Here is a 24820-nt window from a genome sequence, read left to right on the forward strand (position 1 = left end):
CACGTGTGGAAGGACCATTTTTAGCATATTAATTTGCATACACTGCTGCACAGGTAAAAGTGCATGTAGCACTGTTACATGTGACAGTATTTAAAAGTCTTCATGTATATGTATGCGTGTGTGTATAGTTTTTCCCCCTCATAATGGAAAATAGACACATAATACTGATGTGTAAATAAAAAGGTAATAATTGCATTTTAATTCAGTTCAATTTTATCTATAAAGCACTGGTTCACAAATCCATTCCTTGTGTGGTGAAGACTCTACAATATTAGAGAGAGAGGCCCAACAATCAGACAATCCACTGTGACCGAGCACTTGGCAACAGTGGGGAGGACGAACTCCCTCTTTATGAACTAGCCTCCCAGGGAGGTGTAGCAATCTTCCCCTCTGTTTGGAGCATGAGGGAAAAAAGAAGAGAGAAAAAAAGCACAGCACAAACAACAAACATGACCAACACAAACTATCAGAGAGACAAAAAGTTAATGGCATGCAGTGCAGCATGTCATTAACTGTATCATTAACTGTGGTCTGCTGGGTGGCACCAGCAGACCGAATAAACTGATTAGGATCTGTTTTCCTCACACAGAGATACTTGGATAAAGCATTCTCAAGTTCATACTTGAGTGGCTCTGTGGTGCGTTGGTTAACACATTTGCGTTACATGTGAAAGATTTCTAGTTTCATTCAGGGCGGAAACAAAAACCCAGCATGTCGAGCTAGTGTGCTCCTGGTGTCAGCGCCAGGCCTGTATAAATGTAAGAGTTGTGTCAGGAAGTAAAATCTGCGCTCGATCAAAGCACATGGGGCTTTGATTGAGCAATTCATGCACTGGAGTTTTTCCTTCAGTGTTTTAAGGCAGTGTTCATTGGCGCTAAATGCCACACCCACAAATGGAAGTTCAGTGATTCTGAATGATTGTTTTTTAAATATATGAGTATCATAAAATACTGATCAGACTTTAAAGTTAATATTCCTTTTGACCTTGCAGGACTGGGTTTAATTAGAAGATGATGCTTCAGACTAATTTTTTAAAATAGAAATACTTTGTTTTTTCCCTCTTTGCCAGTAATCCTTGTGTTTTTTGAGGGGGGGGGGGGTTTCTATGTGCTTGTATTACATGTATTATATTTACTTCATATTTCAGTAGTGTTCACAAACAGGCCGTATTATATCCCAAACATGCTGCCATCTAAGGGGGGCGCTGTAGCTAACTCAGCCAAGACTGGCCCTTTAACTCTGACGTTTCAGATTTCCTCCACGTTGGCCGCACATGCGCAGAGAAGCCTATCACCTGCAGAAACTCAGAGGCGAACAAGGAAGTCTGCTCCTGAGGACTGGATGTTAGGCTAAGTAAAAACAAAAAACACCTCCGCCCGATAGTAGACATCTGGTCATTGGTTGTTTCGTATATCGGCGTGGCAAGATGTTTAAAAAGCTCAAGCAGAAAATAAACGAGGAGCAGTCACCGCAGAGGAATGCGCAGTCACCTCAGCAGGCCCAGGTTGGTTGTTGTGATGCCCGAAGCTAACTAGCTGTTTATACTTTAAACAGTTCATGGTTTGAAGGTTGTCTAGTAATATGTCATCAAGGTAACTTAACAAGCTGTCAGCTTGCGTTAAATTGATTTGCCAGTCTGTTCCTTTACTGTCTTGCAAACAGCTCCGTGCTAAGTCATTGAATTAGGTTAGCTAACTTAGCTGGTAGCGGCTGCAAAAACTGGAACTGGTAAATCTCGTTGTCGGGCTAGAAGAAAAAAAAAATCCTCACATTATACAGTCAGTCATCAACTTCTTTGTAGCCAAAGTGCTAGCCCGCATTCTTATACTCGTCAGTGACAATATGGGCGTGTCTGTGTTAATCCCTCTTTCATTGGCTGCAAGTGGATGTCAGCTGGAAGCTATATTTGACCCTTGCAAATCCTACTAATACCAGACTCCTTTATTAAAAAAATAATAGAGAAAGTAGCATTCAGACTTCTAAATGGAAGTTTATCGTTGGAAAACTGATAGAAAACTCGTCATATCCATTCTGCTCAGGGCTAGGCTGTCCTTATGTGTCACTGCAGCCGTTTGGTTGTTTGGTATTGCTTTATAATACAAACCAACAGATGAAGCTGGAAATGTTTATTTTCCTCTTCTGTTCAAAGAGAAAAATATATTGTTTGGAAGTTTCTTTAGGCTCGCCTAAATATCTGGAGTGAAGGTATGTGTCTGTCACTCAGGATGTATGGAACAGTCCATCCTTGTTCAGTTCATACTTCCTTGTGGTGTGTCCTTTCATCAATGTTTCCGTGTGTTTCTCTGTTTGCTTTACACGCAAACAAATGTGGTTCAGTTCTGAGAGGAAACTCAAACCCAGTCTCAGGGGGTCACAAGCTTGTGCAGACCCAGGTAAATGGGAGGGCTGTATAAAAGCTCCCCCAAATTAAAATATGTGGATCCATCAGCACATTTTTATATAGCAAACCTTTTGAAGATAAGGCAACAATCGAAAGTCCCTTGCTGTAAAACCACAATCCTAGGCTGATTTTGGCTCAGAGTTGAAGGCATGCAAAAGGTGGAATCCAGTGACAAGACAACTTACGCAATCAGTATTAAAGTAGTTCAAGTTATTACCAAGCAATTCAAAAATAGGAGCATAGTTATGGTTGTCTTTATTCATTCATTTATTTATTTATTTTAACAGATGGGCAGTGGAGAACGGCGTACCAGCCAAACCCCCCCATTTCATCATGATGGTACACCTTCTCCCAGTGACAGAGAGGTGAGCATGATGTCAGCCTGTGATTCACATCTTTATATGTATATTTGTGTTCAGACCACATCCTGCAGAGATGTCCTAGTCTCTCCCCAGCTTATATTCTAATGAATGTTTCTAAAAATTTGGCATGTATTTTATTTTTTTTTATGTGCAATGCTCCCTTTATAGCCTATGAGTGCCTTTTTAATTGCTCTGCCAAGTAAAAGTGAATAAGTAACCAAGTCGCGCTGTCGGTTTTAAGGGTCAGCTAGTTTTCACTAGCAAACATCTGGTCAGATTAGTTAAAATAATTGAATAATCTAGAACTATTGAACCCTGAACTCCTAAGCATATTGCAGTGCATATTGAAATTGTAGCCAACACCGGAGGGTCTTTATAATTTAATGAGAGCATATGAGCCAGGGTTACACTGTGGTCGTTAATGTTGCAGAGCAGTCAGCACTTGGATTCCATAGATATTGTAGTTTAAGTGTCTGAAGTCATGTTGTTATTAATATTATTATTATTAGAGTGAAACATTATTCCACAGAAGCTGCTCACCCAAGCAGCAGCTTCTTACTTAGAGACAATTGGAAGGGTGTTTTAATGGTGTAGAGAAGACTATGTATAAATAATTGATGTGTGTTTTGTGTCTCCTGTGACTGGTTGCCATATATTGCCTTAGTAGATATTGGCAAGTAAATTCAATGCAAGACTTTGCTTCATTAGAAAGAGGTAGACAGACTAAGGGGTACTGACAGTGACTTGTACAACTGATGATGCAACATATTGTTATTACATCTGTTGAGATTAGATATGGATGACAGTCTTGGTTGTTCGTCAGATTAAAAAGTGTCTTAATCACTCTTTCCTGCATTTCAACACTGCAGAATGCACACTGGAATAGTGGCAGCGTCCCTTTTGATCAGGTTTCTATCCACTACGCTCCCCACTTCTCCTTTTGGAATCGCAGATGTGTTGTTGTAATGTGGCTCCTGGGGCCTCAGCGTAGAAGCTTCATGTCGCATCGCAGCATCTTTTCTTCACCTCACAAATCTTTAACACTTTGACATCTCTGAAAGCATTTATTTCATTGCTGAAGGCCTCTGATTAAAATCATGAAGATTACATGTAGAGATGGCAAACTGTTACTCATAACATTAATGTTTATTGAGGATTTGACTTTTCAGTTTATTGATTTTTCTTCCAGTTCATGTAGTGTCTCTCCCTCTGTTTCCCTCTCTACTTTCTCTTTTCCATCCATCTCAGTCTTTCTCTCCCTCTCTCTCTCCCTCTCTCTCTCTCTTGGCCAGCTTCCTGTCATCAGGCTGGTTAGCCACTCCCTTCAGCGTTATTTCACACTCACGGTGTTGTTTTTTCTCATTGCTCTCTGTGTTCCTCTCCTTTCCTCACCTTTCGTCCCATTACTGCACTGACGGAGTCAGGTGCTGGCCGGGATGATAGCAGAGCCCGCTTTTCTCTCTGAGTATACTATCTTTGCTCTGGACCATTCAAAACGACCCCAAACGGCCCAGGTAGCCAGTGTGGTGAGTTTGTCCTCACTTCCTGCCTCTTTCATCTTTCTCCTCCTCCTCTTGCCCCGTTCCTTCCTCCCGTCCTCTACGCCTTTGGGGAATTGGTAGAGGACTGTGGCCCAAGTAGGGACAGCTTGTTCCCTGCTCTCCGTCTCCTGTTTGCTTTGGATTTAGTAACAAGAAGGCATCTCATATGTAGGTTAATTTTGCATCTACTGGGTTGTGATTTACACTGTAGGATAGAACCTTCTGTGTTTTCTGACTTATGTTTGTTTATTGTCCCTTATTTCAGTTTATGATCTGTCAAAGAAATGACCAATGCCCCTTTGTCTTTAGGTGATCTTAGCTGCTTGCCTTTGTGACCCTTGTAGACCCTTATAGACCTTTAAATCCTGTTATGTTGCCTGGTGGCCTTTGTCCCTTCTCCCCACAAGCGTGTTTATTTGGAGAGTTGACATTTTTCTTTGCGAGTCAGGTTTTTAATAATGAAATGAAACTGATGAAAATTGAAAATTCTGTGCAACTCTTCCAAGTAAACAAACACCCCAGAGCACCTTTGCTAAACAGACGTTTGTTTTTCTAAGATATATTTCATGTGACAAACAAATGTTGGTATTTTATCAAACATTCGGCTGTTTATTAATTACTATTATAAAAGTTGTTATTTTTTGGCATCCTGTGATTGACATTGTCAGTATTTACTAAGCACCATTAGTAAGTACATACAGGTAAAGTGGGTATATAAGTGTTAGTCTGTTCTTATTAAAATGAATACATTTGTACACACAGCTCATCAAAAGATCCTCCAGGATGTGTAAGTCTGCTTTGTAACTACAGTGTACCAGGTAAATGGAGCTTCAGCAGAAAGAGCAGTATCAGCTCAGTGTGAGGGTCACGTGGCAGTAAAGTTGAGAAGACACTGTTTAATTGTCTCTAACTCTACGTATTCATTTTAAATACCAACATAGACCAACACGCAGCACAGCTGCTGTCATTAACCTGGATTTATGTGGCTATTGTGAGACGATCGTGTGATTATAAAATAAGAACTTTATCGCTGCAGCACAGCTGCTTCAGAATGACTGCTGGTTAATATGTAGGGGTTTTTTGTGTGTGTGTGGTAGTTATCTGACAATGAAACAAAAAATAAGCAAATGTTAACAACTATTTAATGAATATAAAAACCAGGAGACTGAGATGTAATTGGGTATATGTCAGCAGACTGTCAGGCTATGTTTGTTGTCTAAGTGCAGCTGTTACCATAAATACATTGCTCCAAAAAAGTAAAGAAACACTTTGAAAGCATCAGATCTGAATGGGGGAAAAAAATCATGCTGGATGTCAATACTGATATGGACTGGCTACTATGTTAGGGATGAAAGGATGCCACATTGTTTGATGGGGAAAAAAAAAAGATCAACCTACAGATTTCAAAGTTACCCTGAAAATCAAAGTGAAAAATGATGTGATAGGCTGGTCCAGTTTGTTGAAATTTCATTGCAGCAACTCAAAATAGTACTCAGTAACTTGTAGGCCCCCCACGTGCTTTTATGCATGCCTGACAATGTCTGAACAGCTCCTACTGAGATGACGGATGTTGTCCTAGTGGATTTCCTCCCAGATCTGGACCAGGGCATCACTGAGCTCCTGGACAGTCTGAGGTGCAACCTGGTGGCATTGGATGGACCAAAGCATAATGTCCCAGAGATGTTCTATTAGATTTTAACTCAGGCAAGGGTGGGGGCCAGTCAATGATATTCCTTCATTCTCCAGGCCTCCAGCCTGCATAATCTCGCCATATGAGGTCGGACACTATCCTGCACCAAGAGGAACCCAGGACCCATTGCACTTGTGTAGGGTGTGACAGTGGGTCCCAGCTCCAATAGAGTAACTCTGTCTCCTGGAATTTCCTCCATGCTATTGAGACTTTGCTGGGAGACAAGACAAACTTTCTGACAAAGGCACATATTGATTTGCCACCCTGGAGAAGTTGGACTACCTGTGCAACCTCTGTAGGGTCCAGGTATCACTTCATGCTACCAGTAGTGACAGTGACCCTAGCCAAATGCAAAACTAGTGAAAAAACAGTCAGAAAAGATGAGGAGGGAAAAAATGGCATTGGTCTCCACCTGTGAAACTATTCCTGTTTTTGAGGTGGTCTCATTGTTGCCCCTCTAGTGCACCTGCTGTTAATTTCATTAACACCAAAGCAGCTGCTACTTAACTGATCAGATCAATATCCCAGAAGTTTAATTGACTTGATGTTATACTCTGATTAAAAAGTGTTCCTTTACATTTTTTTCTTAGCAGCATATTTTGAATTTATTAACAGTGTTTAAACCTTTTAAAAATGATTTGTTTGGTTGATCTGTCTGATCCACTTCTTGCCACATTTTGCTTGTGATGTATAGCCTTCATTACATCTATACTAAACTTCATTGATTAAGCTGCACTATAAGCAGCAGTTTAGCCTTTGATCTTTTCCTCTTTTATTTATGTAACCTATTTAAAAGTCATGGCCTATAAAGATCATTGGATTCTTGGTATATAGTCCTAAGAGTTTTGATGTGCTATAGCCACAGATTCAGGTGTCCATTTCAGTCAGCAAACCTGATCTGCACATAATCTTGATTTCTGAATCCCATTATATAAATTCCATTAAACCATTTCATTAATTTTGTTTTTTTTAAATACTTGTTATATTACTTGTTCTGCTAGCGATGTTTGTCTGTTGACTGGAAGCTTCTTTCAAATAATCTTTATTTTTCTTTTTTCCTGCTGGTACTTTGGCGAGTTAGTGATAGTAACTCTTCTGAGTTACGTGGTTTTGTGGACTGTGAGCTGTTTTGAATTTGGTTTATTTGTCCCTGTGAGAATTTTGGTGAGCATTGTTCGATCTTGTGGTCCTAAAAATGGAGGCACTCAAGTGCCTTGGTTTTCTAGGTTTATGTTTGGTGTACCATTAAGCAGAAATTATCCCTGAGTCATTGTCTAATTTTTAACATGACCGAAAACAGACAGGCAAAATAACATGATGGTAAAACAGTGAAAGTCAATGAAATAAATATTTCAGGGCACCTTTACCTTCTGTTCAGTTTAATTTTATTGATATAGCACAAATTCACAACAGCAGTTGCCTCAAGATGCTTTATATTGTATCGTGAGAACCCCACAGTGTTAGAGAGAAAACCTCTATGAGCAAGCACTTGGTGACAGTGGGAAGGAAAAACTCCCTTTTAAACTCTGTCAGAGGCATTCACGGGGGAGGGGGGGGGGGCATCTGGGGATGAGGGGAAAATAGAAGAGAAAGGAGAGGACAAAACATAAAGGCACCTAGTAAAGTTTTCTTGTAAACAAACAAGAGTTAGTGTTTACTGTTACTCACCCAGACACATTTTGTGTCCTTGCAGTCTGAAAATTAAACATTAGCAAAGGTCATTTGTCTTAGAAGATTGAGGCCTGCGGTGTTTGCATCTGTTTACATGCTGACATTCTTTTCTTTGCTACTTTTGCTGGCTCTTTGCTTTATACCCAGATGCTTGTTCTTCCTCATGCAGGTGTGCAAGAACCAAATAGAACCCATTTTTTAAAAAAGCAAAACAAAAACAAAACACTGCTCCATTGTTACTTCTAGTGGTCAAAAGAGTGGTCATTGGGGTCGATCATAATCACGAGACTCCTCACAGATTTAGTTGAACTCAAGTGATTGCATGATTAGCTGTGCAAATGAACAGGAACCAAGTAATCCACAGAAAGGAGTAGCTCGGAGCTGGGCAAGGGAGGAGAAGTGTTGCTCACTTTGATCCTGCTTCTAACAAGTCAACTAAACCAACTAAGCTGCTAAATGTTCACTTACTTCAGTTGCGGTGTTGTCCTCTTGTAATACGGCTGCACACAGCACTGCCAAGCATCTTTAATTCAAATGCAGCGCTCCTACTTGACATTTAACTGTTTGTTCTGACCTCATGGCTGTTCTGTAGAGTTTTGTCTTAACCCCTTTTTGTTTATTGTACAGTAGAGATGCCTTCTTTTATGTATTTAACCCCTCTGTTTTTTTCCAAGTTGCATGAGGGTACCCATTGCCCCTGCATTGCTCCCAGCAATACTAATATTGCTCCCTCCAGAGTAATCAGGGAGAGCCATGCTGGGTGTGGATGACTAACTGGCCCAGGACGAGTTCACTGTTACAGCTACTCTTGTCCTCATAATGTCTTTTTTTTTTTTTTGGGTCTGCAGAGTGCCTCTAAAGGACCTGCAAGGTCTCCCAGAGGCAGCATCAATGGGGATGGAAGTGCTTCTCCTCATGTAAGATTATTACCAAGCCTCCACTTTGATCTTCATTGTGATGTTATAATGCTGTTGCATAATCATTAATAAGTTTAAAATTCACTTTTTATGTGTTTTCTTTTGGCTCACAACAGAGAGAGGAGCCGCAGTCATTTGCCCAGAAGCTACAGCTGAAAGTGCCCTCAGTGGAGTCGCTGATTCGTAGCGGAGCCAGTCGGGCAGAAAATCTGTTTCGCTCTCCATCTAAAGAGAACCTGGTCCGAAGCTCGTCGCGTGAATCCCTGACGCCTTTGGGAGAAAACGAGTCCCCCGGTGCCCCAGCGTACGATCCACCATCAGATATTGAGAGTGAGGCTGAGGAGCCACCAGGAAGTGCAGAGTCACTTTCCAAAGAGCAGCTGTTACACCAACTGCTTAGAGTAGAGAGCAGCCTGGGGAAGTACAGGGGGAAGTACTCAGAGGTGAGGCAGCTAGAAGATTAAAATGTTTAGTCTGTCAACCTGTGTGGTGTATGGTGCAAAGATATACTTAAATATAACTACTGCTTATTTCTGTGTCTTTATAATGCAGCTGGTTACTGCATACCGTACAGTACAACGAGAAAAAGAAAAAACGCAGGTACTTTCTACCGTTCTTGCTGTCATTTTATTTATTTTTATATATATTTTTAATATGCTTTTTACTTTACTCACCTGACAGTTTTTGGGGGGAAAAATAACATCTGAGCTGATTCAGTGTTCACTTTTGTCCCCCCCCCCCAGGCCATCCTCAGTCAGAGTCAAGATAAAGCTCTGCGCAGGATAGGGGAACTGCGGGAGGTGTGACTATATGTTATGGATGTTGTTGTCTCTCTAGATTAAAATCTGTTTGTTTGTTTGCTTGATTGTTTTTATATTAATTTTTTAAAAAAATGTACAAATAAATGAACATACTAAATAATTTATAGGAGCTTCAGATGGACCAGCAGGCCAAGAAACACCTGCAGGATGAGTTTGACGCTGCGCTGGAGGAGAAAGACCAGATGATCACTGTCCTCCAAACACAGGTAAGTGCAATGGTGTGTGGATGGTGGGTAGGTGGGTGGTGGGAGGGCTGTTTAGGATTAACTACTTGTTTTTCTTGTCTGTCAAGACTCAGTGGTGCTTAAATCTGACTTTAAAACCTACTTTAATTATAATTGCATGATAATCATGATAAGCATGATAATCACTACAGGGATGTTTTTGTATGAACTGTTCATGTGTTTGAAGTGAACGTGTCATTATTTAAAAGTGTAGACAGGAGGTTTTTAATCAGAAGATTCTCAGACAACAGGAATGCTTCCCTTGCCTTGAACACTAGCGGGGTTTCTTGGAATCAAATAGCTCACAGAACAATGCTCTGGGTGCACAAGTGAATGTGAAAACACCATGCATAAATTGAGTCCCTGGATCCAGAGATCTGGATCTGAATTAGGTTTTTTTTATTAAAATCAAGACTTTTCCTCCTCATAAGCAAAGTTGCAGGGAACAATGACAGACTTGGAAAACATATTTATCTCAAGTTGCCAAAGAGATTGTGACTCATTTATTTTTCTTCCTCTAAGGTTGCTCTGTTAAAGAAACGGGTCAAAGGGGTCCCCGATGGGTCGCTACCACCTGAAGAAGAGGTTCCTCTGTCTGAAGCTACTTCTGCCACCCAGAGTCCTTTGAAGGAGCATGGACTAGAGCCTGAAGTCACTGAGGGTAAATGTGATATTAAAATATAGTTATTTATTTGCATCTAGTAAGGAGTTAATGCTGTGTGAGCATTTTTTTCCTAAGCAGTAAATTTTAATTTCTGGTCAGGAGAGGGCAACAGTGATCCAACTAAACTTATGGAGGCTCTGCAGAAGAGAGTGAAGAGGCAAGAAAACTTGCTGCAGAAGTGCAAGGACATCATGCGTACGCACAAGGAGCGAAGTGCCCAGCTTAGCAGTGAGAATGAAACTCTGCAGGAGCAGCTGCAGGAGAGACTGCAGGAGCTGGAGAAGATGAAGGTTGTTACCCTGTGTTTTGCAGCAATGATAATATTAGAACATTTTTCAGTTAAAGTATGCAGTTTAGATCATATACGCACAGAATTACAGCAACAAAAAGCTAAAGTACCCAAATTGAGTGATCAAGTCAGAGATGGCTACTTGCTATAAACTGATGTGACAGTAAACTGTAATTATAAAGAGGTTTGATTAAAGGGGGTGGGGGGGGTGAGCTGTAAAGGACTGAGCAGTGTGTTTAGAGGATTTAATACTGTGCCACAAAATGTCTGCCAGAGCCTTTATGGTCCAGCGAGTATGTAACTTCGTTATCTTGTGACACAGCGGATCGCTGTGGTTCTCAGTCCTGAACATCCAAATTCTCTGGCTAAGCTCCAGAGTGAGGGTTCATGTCATGTCAGCGTGACATGACTGAGTCGCTGTTTTCATTGATTTCAAAACATTTTCCTGCAGTGGTATGATCGGCTCGTGTAGCTTGGCCTTAGCCACTGTGATGTTTGGAATCAGATGATAAGTGGTTTTTGTAAGAAAGCCACTGAAATAATAGATAGCTTGTCTGTGATTGTGTCTTGATTGACTTGCTTTTATTTATTGCCATAATTCTTTTATGAATCTGCAGTCAGTTTGGGAATGGGGCCTGTCTTTTGTCAGGGAAAGCAGAGGTTAACAGGCGATTAGCCCTCCTAAAACAGCATGACTGCATCCTGGAACTGCTGAGCTCTGTTTCTTCCCTGCTTCAGACAAATCTCCCATAAAGCAGACCACCTGTCAACTATTCCAGACCTTAACTTCACCGATTTCTGAATTTATTATTAGTTGCGTGATGCAGTACATTTGTATTGTATGCTGTTTTGGCTATTTTTGTTTATTTACAATAAAATTATATATTAATGATTTTTTTAAAAAAAAATCAATATGCTGTTAACCATTATGCTGCATGCATACACATGCCTTTGGCACACTTGAATCAAACAACTGAGAAACATACCCTTGCATTTCCTGTTTAGCAATTGCTGGTTAAAACGCGGTGCCACAGAGACATAGCTACTACATGCCACGGTTGTGAAATTGGGCTGTAATTTGGGTTGACTTGTTGGTTTAGCTGGCCTTGTGTACACTCTGGTTATTTGGCTTGTGGGTGAGGCATCCTGGGTGGTACAGAAAACATCTAATTGGGAAGCTATGGGAGCAAAGCGTATACAGGATGTGAGTCAAAAAAATTACAGGTGGTGCAGTGTGAAGTGGGATTTATGTCAGTTGGACATGTGACTTTTTTATTTTTAATTCTGTCAAATGTTTTGTCTTTAAAGGACCTGCACACAACAGAGAAGACTAAGCTGATCACTCAGTTACGTGATGCCAAGAATCTCATTGAACAGCTGGAGCAGGACAAGGTTAGTGAAGAGTTTTGCGATCTTGATTGAAGGTTCTCAGTTTTGTGTGTGTGCACGTGTGTGTGTGCTTTTACTCAGCTTTTGAGTAGCTTCAGACTCATATTGTTTAACTTAAACTTTGACCCTGGCACGGCAGGATGGATAGCAGCTCTGTGAGGAATGCTGAAAGCTCTTAAAGTCTAATGTAATTAATAGCACAGGGCTTGAGTTTTACAGCCTTGGTACATGGACATGGTTATCAGATCAAGATAAGCTTTAGTGTCAATTCCTATGCTCAGTGTACAGGTAAAGGGATGATTTTCTTTTATGGGGTGCATTTTTTATTTATTTTTTTGGTCTGTTTTTTTTTTTTTTAAGGGAATGGTCATTGCTGAGACCAAACGGCAGATGCATGAGACGCTGGAAATGAAAGAAGAGGAGATTGCACAGCTGCGCTCCAGGCTCCAGCAAGCTATAGCCCAGAAAGAAGAATTACAGGAACAGAAAGAAAAGGCTGAGAAATCAGGTACGTGCTGTCCACGTCAGGTAATGTACAGAAAAAGGATGTCTTTTCTGGACAAGTTTGGGATCTGCTCTTTTTTATTTTTTTTTTCCTCTCTCAAAGCTTTTGAAGAACTTGAACGGGCGCTGGGTATAGCTCAGAGGGCAGAGGAGGCCCGGAAACAGCTGCAGGTTCAGCTGGAGGAGCAAGTGAAAGAAATCGAAAGGGCCAGTGAGGAAGAGAGGAAGAGTCTGCAGCAGGAACTCACACGAGTCAAACAGGAGGTTGTCACCATCATGAAGGTCAGGAAGGGACTTCAGCTGAATATTTATTTATTGAAGTAATTGCTATTTCTGGCTTTATCCTGTGAGTTGGCACTTTTTTGGTTGTGTTTCTTTAAAAATGACGTGTTAACTGTTTAGTCTGTTTAAAATGTTCCACTGCTGTTGTGGCGAGCAGTAACGTTGCTTTCTTTCGTGAGCTCTGATGCACTATATTTATACTTGCCATTCATATTTTGTAACTGTTATTAGAAATCATCAGAGGAAACTGTGGCCAACATGGAAAAGCTCCACAGTGAAGCTTTGGCTGCTAAAGAAGAAGAGACAAAGGATAGAATCAACAAAGCTGTGGTATGTGCAAAATGTTTTCCTTTATTCGGTTTTGCAACATAACCACTGTGTCAAGTAAGAAGGAAAAAAACCTTTAATATTTGGTTTTTAAATGCTTGTTCTGTTCAGGAGCAATGCAAAGAGGAGTTTACACAGCTGGCTAAGGAGCGAGAACAGCAGGCCGCTCTGGCGCTGGAGGATGCAGACTTGCAGAAGACCGCTTTAAGGACAGAAGCTGATAATAAAGTTAAGGAGATACAGCTGGAGCTTGAAGCTGCAAGGACAGTGAGTTTGTTTGTTTTTTGGATTATTTTAACTTTTTCTTTTAGATGGTGTTCTTTCAGTTTGAGAAAATCAACAGCTGACACACTGCTGAACTTTACTTTTACCTGTCTGTTGCATCTTGGAAGTTGTAATGTAGTGTAATGTCACTGGCTGAATGCTTCAAGGTTCAAAACTTATTTTCATTTAAATATAGAGCAAAAGAGCATTTATGTGATTTGGGTATTTATTTGGTCCTGCAGGAACACACCTCACAGACACACACACACACGCACACAGAAGTGAACAGGTTTCAACATTAAATCCTCAATATTCGTGAAGCTTTTCAAAAGTTGGTAGTGTCACAGCTTCATTGTTAAACAAATACCTTAATAACTGTCAGTGTGCTTTCATAGCTGTCTCATTCTGTGAATGATTAACTGTAGCAGCTTAGTAGAATAATCTAACCACCGACATGTATGTGATTGCAGCGGATACTGGAATTGGAGAGCTCTGTGAACAAAGTCACACAAGATGAAGCGAGTCTCTCCCATGAACTTTCCAGTCAGCTGGAGGAGCTGAAGAATAAACACAAAGAGCAAATCTCTGCATTAGAGGAAAAGCACCGCGAGCAGCTGGAAAAGCACAAGGGCACCATAACCCAGCAGCATAATGCTGCCCTTGAGGAGCTCAAGGAAAGACACAGGGCTGAAATGGAAACCCTTCTGAAAGACAAGGAGCTGCAGTTCCAAGTACACGTCGAAGAGATGAACCAGAAAACTTTGGAGAAGCTGGATGCCAAGCAGGCAGAGTTAGAGGCACTTTCTGCTGAGCTTTCAGAGGTGCTGAAGAGTAAACAGCTTCTGGAGGAGAAGCTGGTGGCTGCTGAAGATGTCCATAGTTTAGCCCTACAGGAACACGAGAAGAGGTTTCAAGATCAGGTGGCAAACCACAGTAAAGAGCTTGAAAATGTCAAACGTGAGCATGACCAATCACTTGGAGGAATAGAGAAAACTTTGAAGGAGGAACTTAATGCATTGAAAATTGTTCTGAATGAAAAGAAGAAGGAAATTGAACAATATATTCTTAAAGAAAAAACACTACAGGAAGAGTCACATTCCACTGCACAGGCCTTAGAAAGCAAGATTAAAGAAATGGAGGTGTTGCAGCAGACTTTATCAGAGTCCCAGCAGGAAAATGGGAGGTTAAAGGAAACTAATGCACAGTTAAGTAAGATATCAGAAAATCTTGATAAGTCAAAGAAAGAACTGACAGATTTGGAGCATCTGTTGGAAGCTGCAAAGAATGAATGCCAACAAAAAGAGAAGTCACTTCAAGAAATGGAGCATCAGTTACAAGAGACCAAGAAGGAGCTCTTAGAGAAAGAGAAGTCATTTACAAAAGAACTGAACACTAAGCTGGAGGAGCAAACACACCTCAAGAAACAGCTGGATGAGGAAAAAGCTGCCCACGAAGCAAGGTTGAAAAGCAGTATAAGTGATATGGAAGCTAAGCTGAAATCACAGGAAACCAAAATGGAAAAATTCAAACAGAAGGCCAAAGAAATGCAAGAGAATTTTAAGAAAAAGCTTCAGCAGACTGAAGAAAACATGAAGAAGGAGCTTGCAAAGAAGGAGGAGGAGCTGCAACAGAAAGAACAGCAAGTTCAAGAGAAAATTGTGGAGATGGCCCAGAAAAGTTCCCAAGGCCTCAGCAGTACAGTGTCAGAGCTGCAGGCCAACCATAAGGAGGAACTTGAGAAACTGCATGCCAATCATAAGCATGAGATTGAAGAGCTGGAGCATCGTTGGCAGGAGCGATTAGGACAGCAGGAGGAAGAATTAATGGAGAAACATTCAGTCATACTACAGGAGAAGAGTCAGGAACTGGAAGAACTGTCTCAGCAGCTGAGCAGAAGCAGAGCGGAGAACGAGCAAGTAAAGGGTGAAATAAAGGGTTTAAAGGAGGACCTGGTGATCCGAGAAACCACTGTGCAGAAGCTGCAAGAAGAGCTTAATGATGCGGCACTTAAGCTTGAAAGTTTGGCTCAGGGTGAGGCGTTGCTAAAAGAACAAATGGAGTCAGTGGAGAGGAACCTTAACCAGGCACTCAATGAGAGAAACGTTCTCCAAGACAAGCTGAACACAACAGAGGAAGAGAGCAGAGAGAAGCTGAAGGCTTGGTCAGATAAGTTGAATGAAGCGGAAAAACAGCTTGAAGCGCTGGAAGGTGCCAGATGTAAGGAAAATGCGGACTTCCAGAGCCAATTTGAGGATACTTCTATTCAACTAAAAGCCAAGGAAGCAGAGTTCCAGCAGCAAATGATTAAGATGAGCAACCAAGTGGGCCATTACTGTGAGGAGCTTCAGTCTAAAGTTGAGTGTGGATCTAATGAACTCCTGCAAAGAGTGGAGCCTAGGCTGAAAGAGCTGGAAGATAAACTGCTCTCTAGTCAGAACAAAGTGGGGCATCTCAAAAACATTATCCTTACTAAAGTAGATCAAATGTGCACTTTAGAGGAGAGTCTTCAGCAGCAAACGGAGGAGAATAAAAATCTATGCATTTCATTAGAACAGATGACTGCTCAGGTAAACGCTCATATGGAGCATATCAAAGCCTTAACACATGAGGGAGATACTCATTCTCAGTCCATTTGTGAACATGTACAGAAGATTGAGGAGCTCAACGAAGCAAACAGAGTCATATCAGAAACTATGAAAACACACGAGCTGCATATCATTAGCTTGGAAAGCATCGTCAGTGACTTGAAAAATCAGCTAGCAAGTAGCATAAAAGAGAAGGAGGAAGCCATAAATCAGCTGAAGCAGCAGTATGAAGAGGAGAGACAACAGGCCACTGCTCAAATGGAGAGATTAGAGCAGGAGAGAGAGTCTGCTTTAGAGCAGGCAGATGCACTCAGGAGCAGTCTGTCTGAGTTTGAGATAAAATTCACACAGAATGACAACACTATTACGTCTCTACAGACTAGGCTTGAAGAACTGGAGCAAGAGATCTCCAAAAAGAATGACGCTCTGCAACGGCTGACAGCAACTATTGACAATCAGTCCATCAGCAAGTCTGAGATGGACCAAGTGTTGAGTGAGAAGGAGCAGAAAGTCAGTGGGCTTACCTTGGAGCTTGAGAGCTCCGTCAGTCGACTTGGTGAGCTTCAAGAGCAGTTAGCGTTAAAGACTAAAGAGTGTGAACAGCTCACTTCTGACCTCAAACTGCAACACAGCATCAGGGAGAATGAAAAGCGGGAGTTGGTAGAGCAGATGCAGATGCAGTGCACTCAGAATGGTACTTTGGGGCAAGAGATGGCAGAAAAACTCCATGCCCTGGAGGAAGACAACCAGCAGTATAAACACAAGCTTGAAAGTCAAAGGGAGGAATTTGAAAGGCTAAAAAATGAGATTATCAAGAGCAAGGAGGAGAGTCTGAAGGAAACTGAGGAGAGGTTATCTGCAGAGAGCACTCGGAAAGTATCAGAGCTGAAGAAAAAAGCTGAGCAGAAAATCAGCCAAATTAAAAAACAGCTAACCTCGCAGCTTGAGGAAAAAGAGCAGATGATTACAGCTCTTCAGACTAGCTTGGAAGAACTTAAGAGTAATGAAACGTCTGGCAAAAAACACATCGAGATGTTAGAAGAGAAAACAAAATCACTCGAGGATGCTCTCATCAAGCTTAAGGAAGAGCAGGCCAAACAACTTGAGCAGATTCTGAATAACGAGAGGCTTGAGAAAGAAAAGTCTTTCGAGGAATTGAAAGTCATGTATGAAGACAAGCTGACATCACTTCAGAGCGACACAGTGCAACAAGGGCAGCTCAGAGAAGCCGAATCTGCATTACACGAAATTGAGGCGAAGCTAAAAGAAGCAGAGGAGCGGAATGGCGACCTTGTTGCAGAAATAAATCGCCTGCGAGGAGAAATAAATGAGAAGGATGCACAGCAGGACCAACATCAGGCGACTATTAAGGAGGTCCAGAATCCATCAGAAAGTGAGATGAAGGTGGAATGCAGCAGCGTACAGCAAACCAAGAGTGTGCTGGAAAATGAATTGGAAAACCATTCTCCCACGCAAGAGGTGGATGATGATGATGACTCTTTACAGTCTCTCAAGAACAAGCTGAGCCAGGTGAAGAATGAGAGAGAGAAAATCCAGAAGGACTTCATCAGGCTACAGAAAGACATGCGATCACTGAGGAAGGAGCACGAACATGACCTAGAATACATGAAGAAGGAGCTGTTGGAGGAGAATGAGAAAAAGCTAAAGTAAGGGCTTACACAGTTACAATTAAAAAAAAACTTCTGTTCATTTTCTTGTATTTATAATGAGATTTATCTAAGTAGTTAATGATTACATTTCCTTTGCCCTCTGTTCAAATAGGCTGGAGTTAGAAGATTTGGAAATGAAGCACAACTCTGCTATGAAGCAGATAATGAGGGAGTTCAACACACAGATGTCTTTGAAAGAGAAGGAGCTTGACACAGCAGTGAAGGAGGCCATTGGTGAGGCAAAAGAAAATAATCCTTGACCAAATTAAACTGACAAGATTTACAAGCAGAGGAAACAAGCGGTTGAAATTGTTCGCTTTTGCTGTGGTCGGAGTCTTTCAGTACTACACTCTGCCCATGGTTAAAACAAATGACTGGCTTAATCTGGAAGATAAAAGCAAATATGATTCACATTCTTGTACAACAGTAGGATGGGATGACTGCATTGAGACATTATGTACTTTTTAAAAAATCTTGACGCAGAGTGGAACAACATCAAGGGATTATCGCTTGTGGAAGAAATGTGTTTTTCTCTATTGCTCTGTGTTAAACTCGCATTCCGAATGGGATGGGAGTGAAAATTTTGGAATATAAATTGTGTTTTTATGCGCCTACTCTGGTTTCTTCATCCTTTTTTTTTTTTCTTCCTTGACTCAGCAAAAGCCCAGAATGTTGAAGAAGAGCTTATCAGTAGCCATCGGGAAGAAGCCAGCCAGCTGAGGATGGTGATTTCACAGAAAGAGGATGATTTGCACAAAACTGTTCAGAAATATGAACAGGTTATACAGGTACTATGAAAAATCATCTTTTTTTTTTTAATGGGTTTGGTGATGGAAAGGGGATTAGCACAGCTGCAGCTAACTCCGATAGTTTAACACAAGCAGGCTCGAGTACTCCTTTGTAGACACCACCCATCAGCTGTTAATGTTTGGGGTTATACGTCATGTCAAATATTAAACCATCTTTCTGATTGCCTTTAAACATAATTAAAGTGCAAAAAAGAATCTGAGGTCTGAAACAAGGCAGTGCCCTCACTGAGTGATTTGCAACATACTTGAGTTGTGATGCTGAGATGATGCATGGGAAATGACTCAGTCATTGTTACTTCTTATTTATTTGTTGGGTTTTTTTTTTTTCCAGAGTCGAGAAGAGGAGATGGGAGACAGAGTGTGGCAAGTTCAGAAACAACTGGAGGAGTTGCAAGCAAGAACGCGTGACACCTCTGAGGTACAAATAATTCCGACGCATTGTTATTCATTGGCCAAACATCTGTTATAGCTGTCACAATTGGCTGTATTTTGGATGTTTTTACTCAGATGTAGATTTGAGACCGGGGGGGTTTGGATTAAATTTAAGTAGTGATTCTGTTGGAGTCATAAGTCACTTCACTCTAGCTGTATGAAATCGCAGTATTTCAGCTTCCTTCTGGGAAAAGGCTGGAGCTGAAGGGAAGCATTTCCAGTTTTGAATGGCAGCCTAATCCAGATGCATTTTTGTGTCTATAAAGCCCTTTTCAAATGGCCTATTAGACAGTTCACGTCCAGGTTAACAGGCTAAGCAGTTATCGTTCATCTTTTTTCTTTGGGTTGCTTCATAATTGAAGATATCCGTCTAGGAGCTCAGGGACAGTTTTCTTACATACTTTTCTGTGATCAGTCTCTCGCTCCGGTCGTGTGGCCTCTCTCCAAAGCACGCCGGATGCTGTGAGGATCGTTTGAATCACTCAGGAATGTTCTCCGGAGAAAATGGAGATTGTCAGGCAGCAGCCAGTGTATGTCCCTGTTCTCAATTAACATCATGCGAGGTGATTGTAGACCTTAGATTTATTCTGCAGCAATACTCTCATGCAACATGTGCATGATGGAAAGCGGCCAGATAAGACAAAAGCACTCCGGGGAAACATTTTAGCCAAGTGTTGAGGTGCCATGAGACCCCTGCAGTGATTCTTCTACCTTTTGCGCACATGTCTGCATGCACACAAAGACAAGAATTATGCTGCTCTCTCTGCTGCATTTTTCCCAGGTGAGGTAATAACTTTAGGGGTGTATTGTGTGGCGTTCAGCTCAGGGAGGCCTTTTCTTGGGCCTCACAGTGGGTCAGTGTGTCCCTCCACAGAGAGAGAAGACTAAATACAAGTACATTTTAGACTGTGCAGACTAGAGTGGATTTAAACAATGCGGTTCGTCCATCTTTTAAAACATTATGACTTTTGTCTTTGACTCTTAACTTAGAGTATATTAATTTCTAGTGGAGGCATCAGTCTTTGTGACTGGTCATCCATGTGTGTATTATATATACACATCATTTCCTAAAGCAGCTCAGAGCTTTAGTTTTAGAAAAAGTTATTCAAACAATACTAAATTGCCTATTCTTTGGGAACTATTTTCAGCGGTGGATAAATACACATTTGAGTCTTGGTCATGTGAGTAAATGCAATACTGTTCTCAGTGTGTGAGACAACACTGTATGTGTTGCTGTAGTTTTCACATTTTTGTTACCAGGTTAAAATAAGCAGATAATGTATTTTGATGGTATAAAGAATTAAAGAAACTGCACAAACATTTTCATTGTGGGTCTAACATACAGTGTCTTCTTTCTCTTTTTCATTTTTTTAGGAACAGATGACCCCAGAAGAACTAAAGGTACACTTGTTTGTTATATGCTGGTTTCACTGTTTCTAGTATACAGTTAAAATTACTAACAAGACAAAGTGTGCCCCGCTTAATGTTCATGCGTCATGTTTGTTCTGTCCCTCTCGACCTTAGGCTCAGCTGTCTGAAAAGACGACTTTACTGAGTGAGGCTCGACTGAGGGAGCAGGAGTTCGTCGAGAGAGTGAGTGTCGGACCCCCTTGTTTGCTCTTTCGGAGGACAGCAAATCCATCGCAGTGTATTCCCAGGATTCTGTGGCCTCCAGCAAGAGCAGCTACTGCTCTCCTGCTGCATCAACTTAATTACACAGCACATCTGTTTACATTTGGTTTAACCCCATAAACAATCACAGCAACGCCTCCAACAGTTTTCTCACACACATCATCGTTCTCACAAGCATCCATCCCCCGAGGATGACCACCAAAATGCTTATGTCCTATTCAGCAATTACTCTAATGCATAGAATTAACCCACTGGGTTAAAGAGTTTTTAAATAATCTGTGCGTGCTTGTTTGTTTCTCCACACTAGATTCACTCGCTTGAGGACAAGATTAAATGTTTCCATCGAAACACTGTTGTAACTCATCTCGGGAGCACATTTAAAGGTAACACCATGAATCACTTAGTTCTGCTACTTGATCCAATTTCCTTATAGATTATCCCAGCAGAGGACATGTGTAACGCTTGAGCACAGCCCAGTCTCATGGGAAAGGGGAACAAATGCTGCCTTTTTTTTTTTTTTTTTTTTTTTTTTTTTAAAAAGAGGGTCACCTAACCTTTTTTTTAATTTTTTTTATTGTAATAGGGATTTTAGGGATACTATGTGATTATATTTTGTGCCAACATGTGAAACTTACAGTAAGAGTCAAGCTCCTCTATAAGATCTTAGAGTTGATATATTGACACTGCCAGTAATCTGCCTAATCTGACGGTTAACACATTGCTTCACAAATCAGAGATCGGGCAGGAGATGCAAATCCTCAGCAGCGCGTGCCGGTCTGGTTTAGCTGCGCTTTTGATTCCCGTTCAGCCAACGAAGCAGGATTTTAGCCTTGCTGGTAAAGATAAGAGCTGTGGTTATAATTAAGGTTTGGTTAAGGTTAGATTAAAGGTTGAGGGTGTACATATGGCCATGGTGGTTTAGGTTGAGGGAAACCTCTGGAGGTTAACCGTAAGTCAGTGCAGTCTCTTCAAGTATACCATGACCCAACTGTGTTTCGTCTGTGTGAGCATATTTGGAGAGATTGAGTGAGTCCTCTTGGACCATCGCTGCTGCTGTAATAAAGAGAATCTGCTGTCAAAAGGGGGGCGGTGAAGAAGCCATGCTTGGATTTAATGGGTTTTGCAGATTGTGGCCCAAATGTTTCCTACACAGGAGCCTGCAGCACACAGATTGCTTGAACCCTTCATATCCAGTACATATACTATGCTACCATGTCTTTTATTTTCATATTGAAGCTCGCTGATGACTCAGTTGAGCTTGCATAAACCACTTTTAGTTGTATTTTTAGGTAGGGAACTGATCAGAAAGCTGTTGATATCTGCTCTCCTGTTGGTAGCTGTGTGGTTGATGGGAAGGTCGTCTTAGCTGGGGCAGCACAGGGTCAGGAGGACAAAGGCCATGGGATTTATTGGTGACCCATTACTCCACGCCACAGATCAAAGAGTTGTTTGCACTGCTCTATCACCTTTTCCTGTACTCTAATCGCACAGTCACTCTGGGCACACACAGGCACATTTGATGATGTTTGAGTGATTATTTTGAATAAGCACAAAGCAACTGGATGTTGCTCCGTAATAAAGGTCTTTCCTTCAGCGGTGAAAGTGTTAGCAGCCCTGTCCAAGTTGTAACTCAGTCATTTCCATTCATAGCTTTTAAAGGGATAATTGTGTTATGTCTTTGGGCGCAGAGTTAAAAACTCTTGTGATATTAAAGTGCTCGTGCTGAGCCTTGCCATTCTTTCCTGTACTCAGCCTTAGTGCATAATTTGAACTGTGTAAAAGGTGGTTTTGAATTTGTTTGCCTGCACAAACCTAATTGTTTTTGTTTTTTGTTTGTGTGTGTGTGTGTGTGTGTGTGTGTGTGTGTGTGTGTGTGTGTGTGTGTGTGTGTGTGTTCATTTTCCAGCCTGAGTATTAGACAGTGCTATACAGTAATCCCTCACTTATCGTGGTGTTACGTTCCAGGACCACCCGCGATAAGTGAAAATCCACGAAGTAGGGACGCTATATTTATTTTAATACTTATACATTATTTTAGTAGTTATACACTATTTTAAGTTTTTATAAACCTTCCCCACACACTTATACACCAAATATATACATTGCTGTACAACACGTACTACGCATGTGAAGAACGAGTACCGCAAAACCCTGCGAAACAGCGAAAATACAGCAATAAATATTTTACACTAATATTGATTGAAAACCCGTGAAACAGCGAGTCTGCAAAAAGCGAACCGCGAAGTAGCGAGGGATTACTGTACTTTAAAACTAGAGGAAAAGCACCCTACATACACTAACCTTCAGATCTCACAGCTATGATTTTTCTGGGTTAACTGTGTCTCGAGCCTGGATTTTCCTTCCCCAAAGAAATGCGAACAAAGTGTCAGCGTAGAGTAGTTGACATGCAGTCATATTTGATACATTTAAGGTAATTACAGGTGTCACAATAATGGGATAGAGAGATTTTAAAGAAAGAAAAGTTTGACAGTTCTAGCCATTATGAAAGATTTGATTTGTTTTTGCTTGTTGTTACAGATCCTGGACTCAGTGCCTCCGATGCCTTCTCTGAGCCCACAGAGATGGAGTACCTGAGGAAGGTGCTGTTTGAGTACATGATGGGAAGGGAAACAAAAGTATGTGGTTATTTTTTTTTTTTTCCCCATACATATTCTTTTTTTTGTGTGTGTGTGTGTGTGTGTGTGGGGGGGTTAATAATTCAGTATTTTTTTCTCATTTTTCTGTCTCTATCTTGGCTGATTGTCTTGAGCTTTGATTGTCTAAAAATGTCTGTAATTATAAACACATTAGAATATTGTGAATAAATTAAACTGCCATATTAAAAAAGTAGCTTTTTTTTTTTTTTTTTTTTAAAGCTGGTGACCTCCATCTGCTCCTCGTTTAGGAAGCTATATAAAACTCATGTTGTGTCCAGTCTTGATGGATATAATCAACAGCGATCTCCCTAATTATCAGTGCTGTTGACATGGTCCTAAAGTCAGCGGGAGTTTCCCAGCTCCTCAACAAACACCCATTATAACAACATGGCAGACCTCCTCCGTGTGGAGGATGTCCGGCAGGCTGCCCGCGAGCTCATACATCTTGCATGACGCAGATTTGCCATTTAAAGGCATGCTGGCCTTGTTTAGTGTTTGCTGAGCAGTTGGGTTTCCTACACAGCACAGGAGCCCTGTTTCTGATTAGCCCCTGTGTTTATAGGGAAATGCATGCTCCCTGGCAGATAGGCCTGGAGTTGATTATGCAGATAATTTTCATTCTTTTTGAGCTTTTTTTTCTTGGGCTTCAGTTGTATCAGAACAAGCTTGATTTGACTGGATGATGTCAAAGGCAGAGGTGCCAGATGACTCCTGCCTTGAAAGTAATTTGTCTTAAAAAGGTGACGATCAGGGGCTCATTCAGGAAAATTCTGCCTTTTTTTTTTTTTCCCGTAGACAATGGCCAAAGTGATTACCTCCATGCTCAAGTTTCCTCCAGACCAAGCGCAAAAGGTTTTGGACAAAGAAGACTCAAAAACAATTGTAAGCATCTTTTTACTACTTGAGGATATTTAAATGAGCTCAAATCTGTATCAATATTTGAATTTATTTCACATCCATCTCTCCACAGCCTTGGCTACGATGAGTGTTTGAATGATTCCAGTACTCCTGGATCTGCTACTGCTGCTGAAGGGGAAGACTGCCATTATCTCTTTGCATTTCTTGTCATTTTATTCATTTTATATGTGTGTGTGTGTGTGTGTGTGTGTGTGTGTGTGTGTGTGTGTGTGTGTGTGTGTGTGTGAGAGAGGGAGAGGGAGGGAGAGGGAGAGGGAAAGAGGGAGCAAAATCTGGGGCATAAGTGTGTGTGTGTGTGTGTGTGTGTGTGTGTGTGTGTGTGTGTGTGTGTGTGCAGTATGTGTGAATACGCTACAGGTATGAGGGAATAAGAGAATTTGACAGAAACACAACTCTTCCATAAATCCAGTTTTACTTTGAATCTAAGTTTAATTTATATGTTTTAGATGAGAATAAATGGGTTTTCCTTTTATTTTAGGATGTGTTTATAAAGATTTGCTTGTGCAATAAATGATCAGCATCACATGGATGCCGATGGTCAGTTGATTTGTAGATCTCTCTGTTGTGCGGTTGTCTGAATCACTCCCTTTGTAAAACTGTAAACGACCCTTTAACTGTGCACTCGCACCACATTAAAATACTGGCCTCTGGACCTCTTTAACACAGCTTTTCTATGCTTTATATTTTGACACTGACAGAAACAAAATTGTAAATTGTATTATGATAATTAAAACTGTACTATAAGACACTATATGTCTTGCTATAGTGTTT

The 24820-nt window shown here is 41.1% G+C and overlaps 1 protein-coding gene across 1 annotated transcript; it reads left to right on the forward strand.

Annotated features, from left to right (window-relative positions):
* The first annotated feature begins 1305 nt into the window (after window positions 1–1305).
* golga4 (golgin A4) lies at window positions 1306–24269 on the forward strand. Its single transcript, XM_030748796.1, has 24 exons — window positions 1306–1504; window positions 2689–2766; window positions 8514–8582; window positions 8699–9025; window positions 9135–9182; window positions 9326–9382; window positions 9511–9609; window positions 10150–10288; window positions 10391–10581; window positions 11889–11972; window positions 12330–12477; window positions 12577–12755; window positions 12987–13085; window positions 13194–13349; window positions 13817–17598; window positions 17714–17835; window positions 18259–18389; window positions 18742–18828; window positions 20217–20243; window positions 20367–20435; window positions 20782–20857; window positions 23013–23110; window positions 23927–24013; window positions 24102–24269. Exons 1-24 carry the CDS (start codon window positions 1427–1429, stop codon window positions 24114–24116), a joined length of 6246 nt encoding a protein of 2081 aa, XP_030604656.1. The 5' UTR covers window positions 1306–1426; the 3' UTR covers window positions 24117–24269.
* Window positions 24270–24820: the final 551 nt, after the last annotated feature.

Source organism: Archocentrus centrarchus, chromosome 15 (genome assembly GCF_007364275.1).
Source record: "Archocentrus centrarchus isolate MPI-CPG fArcCen1 chromosome 15, fArcCen1, whole genome shotgun sequence".
In the NCBI taxonomy this organism is placed as follows: domain Eukaryota; kingdom Metazoa; phylum Chordata; class Actinopteri; order Cichliformes; family Cichlidae; genus Archocentrus; species Archocentrus centrarchus.

Coding starts and splice junctions, on each gene's coding strand:
- golga4 (XM_030748796.1), top strand. CDS start 1,427: ATGTTTAAAAAGCTCAAGCAGAAAATAAACGAGGAGCAGTCACCGCAG. Junction 10,289..10,390: donor AGAGCCTGAAGTCACTGAGG/GTAAATGTGATA, acceptor ATTTCTGGTCAG/GAGAGGGCAACAGTGATCCA. Junction 13,350..13,816: donor AGCTTGAAGCTGCAAGGACA/GTGAGTTTGTTT, acceptor ATGTGATTGCAG/CGGATACTGGAATTGGAGAG.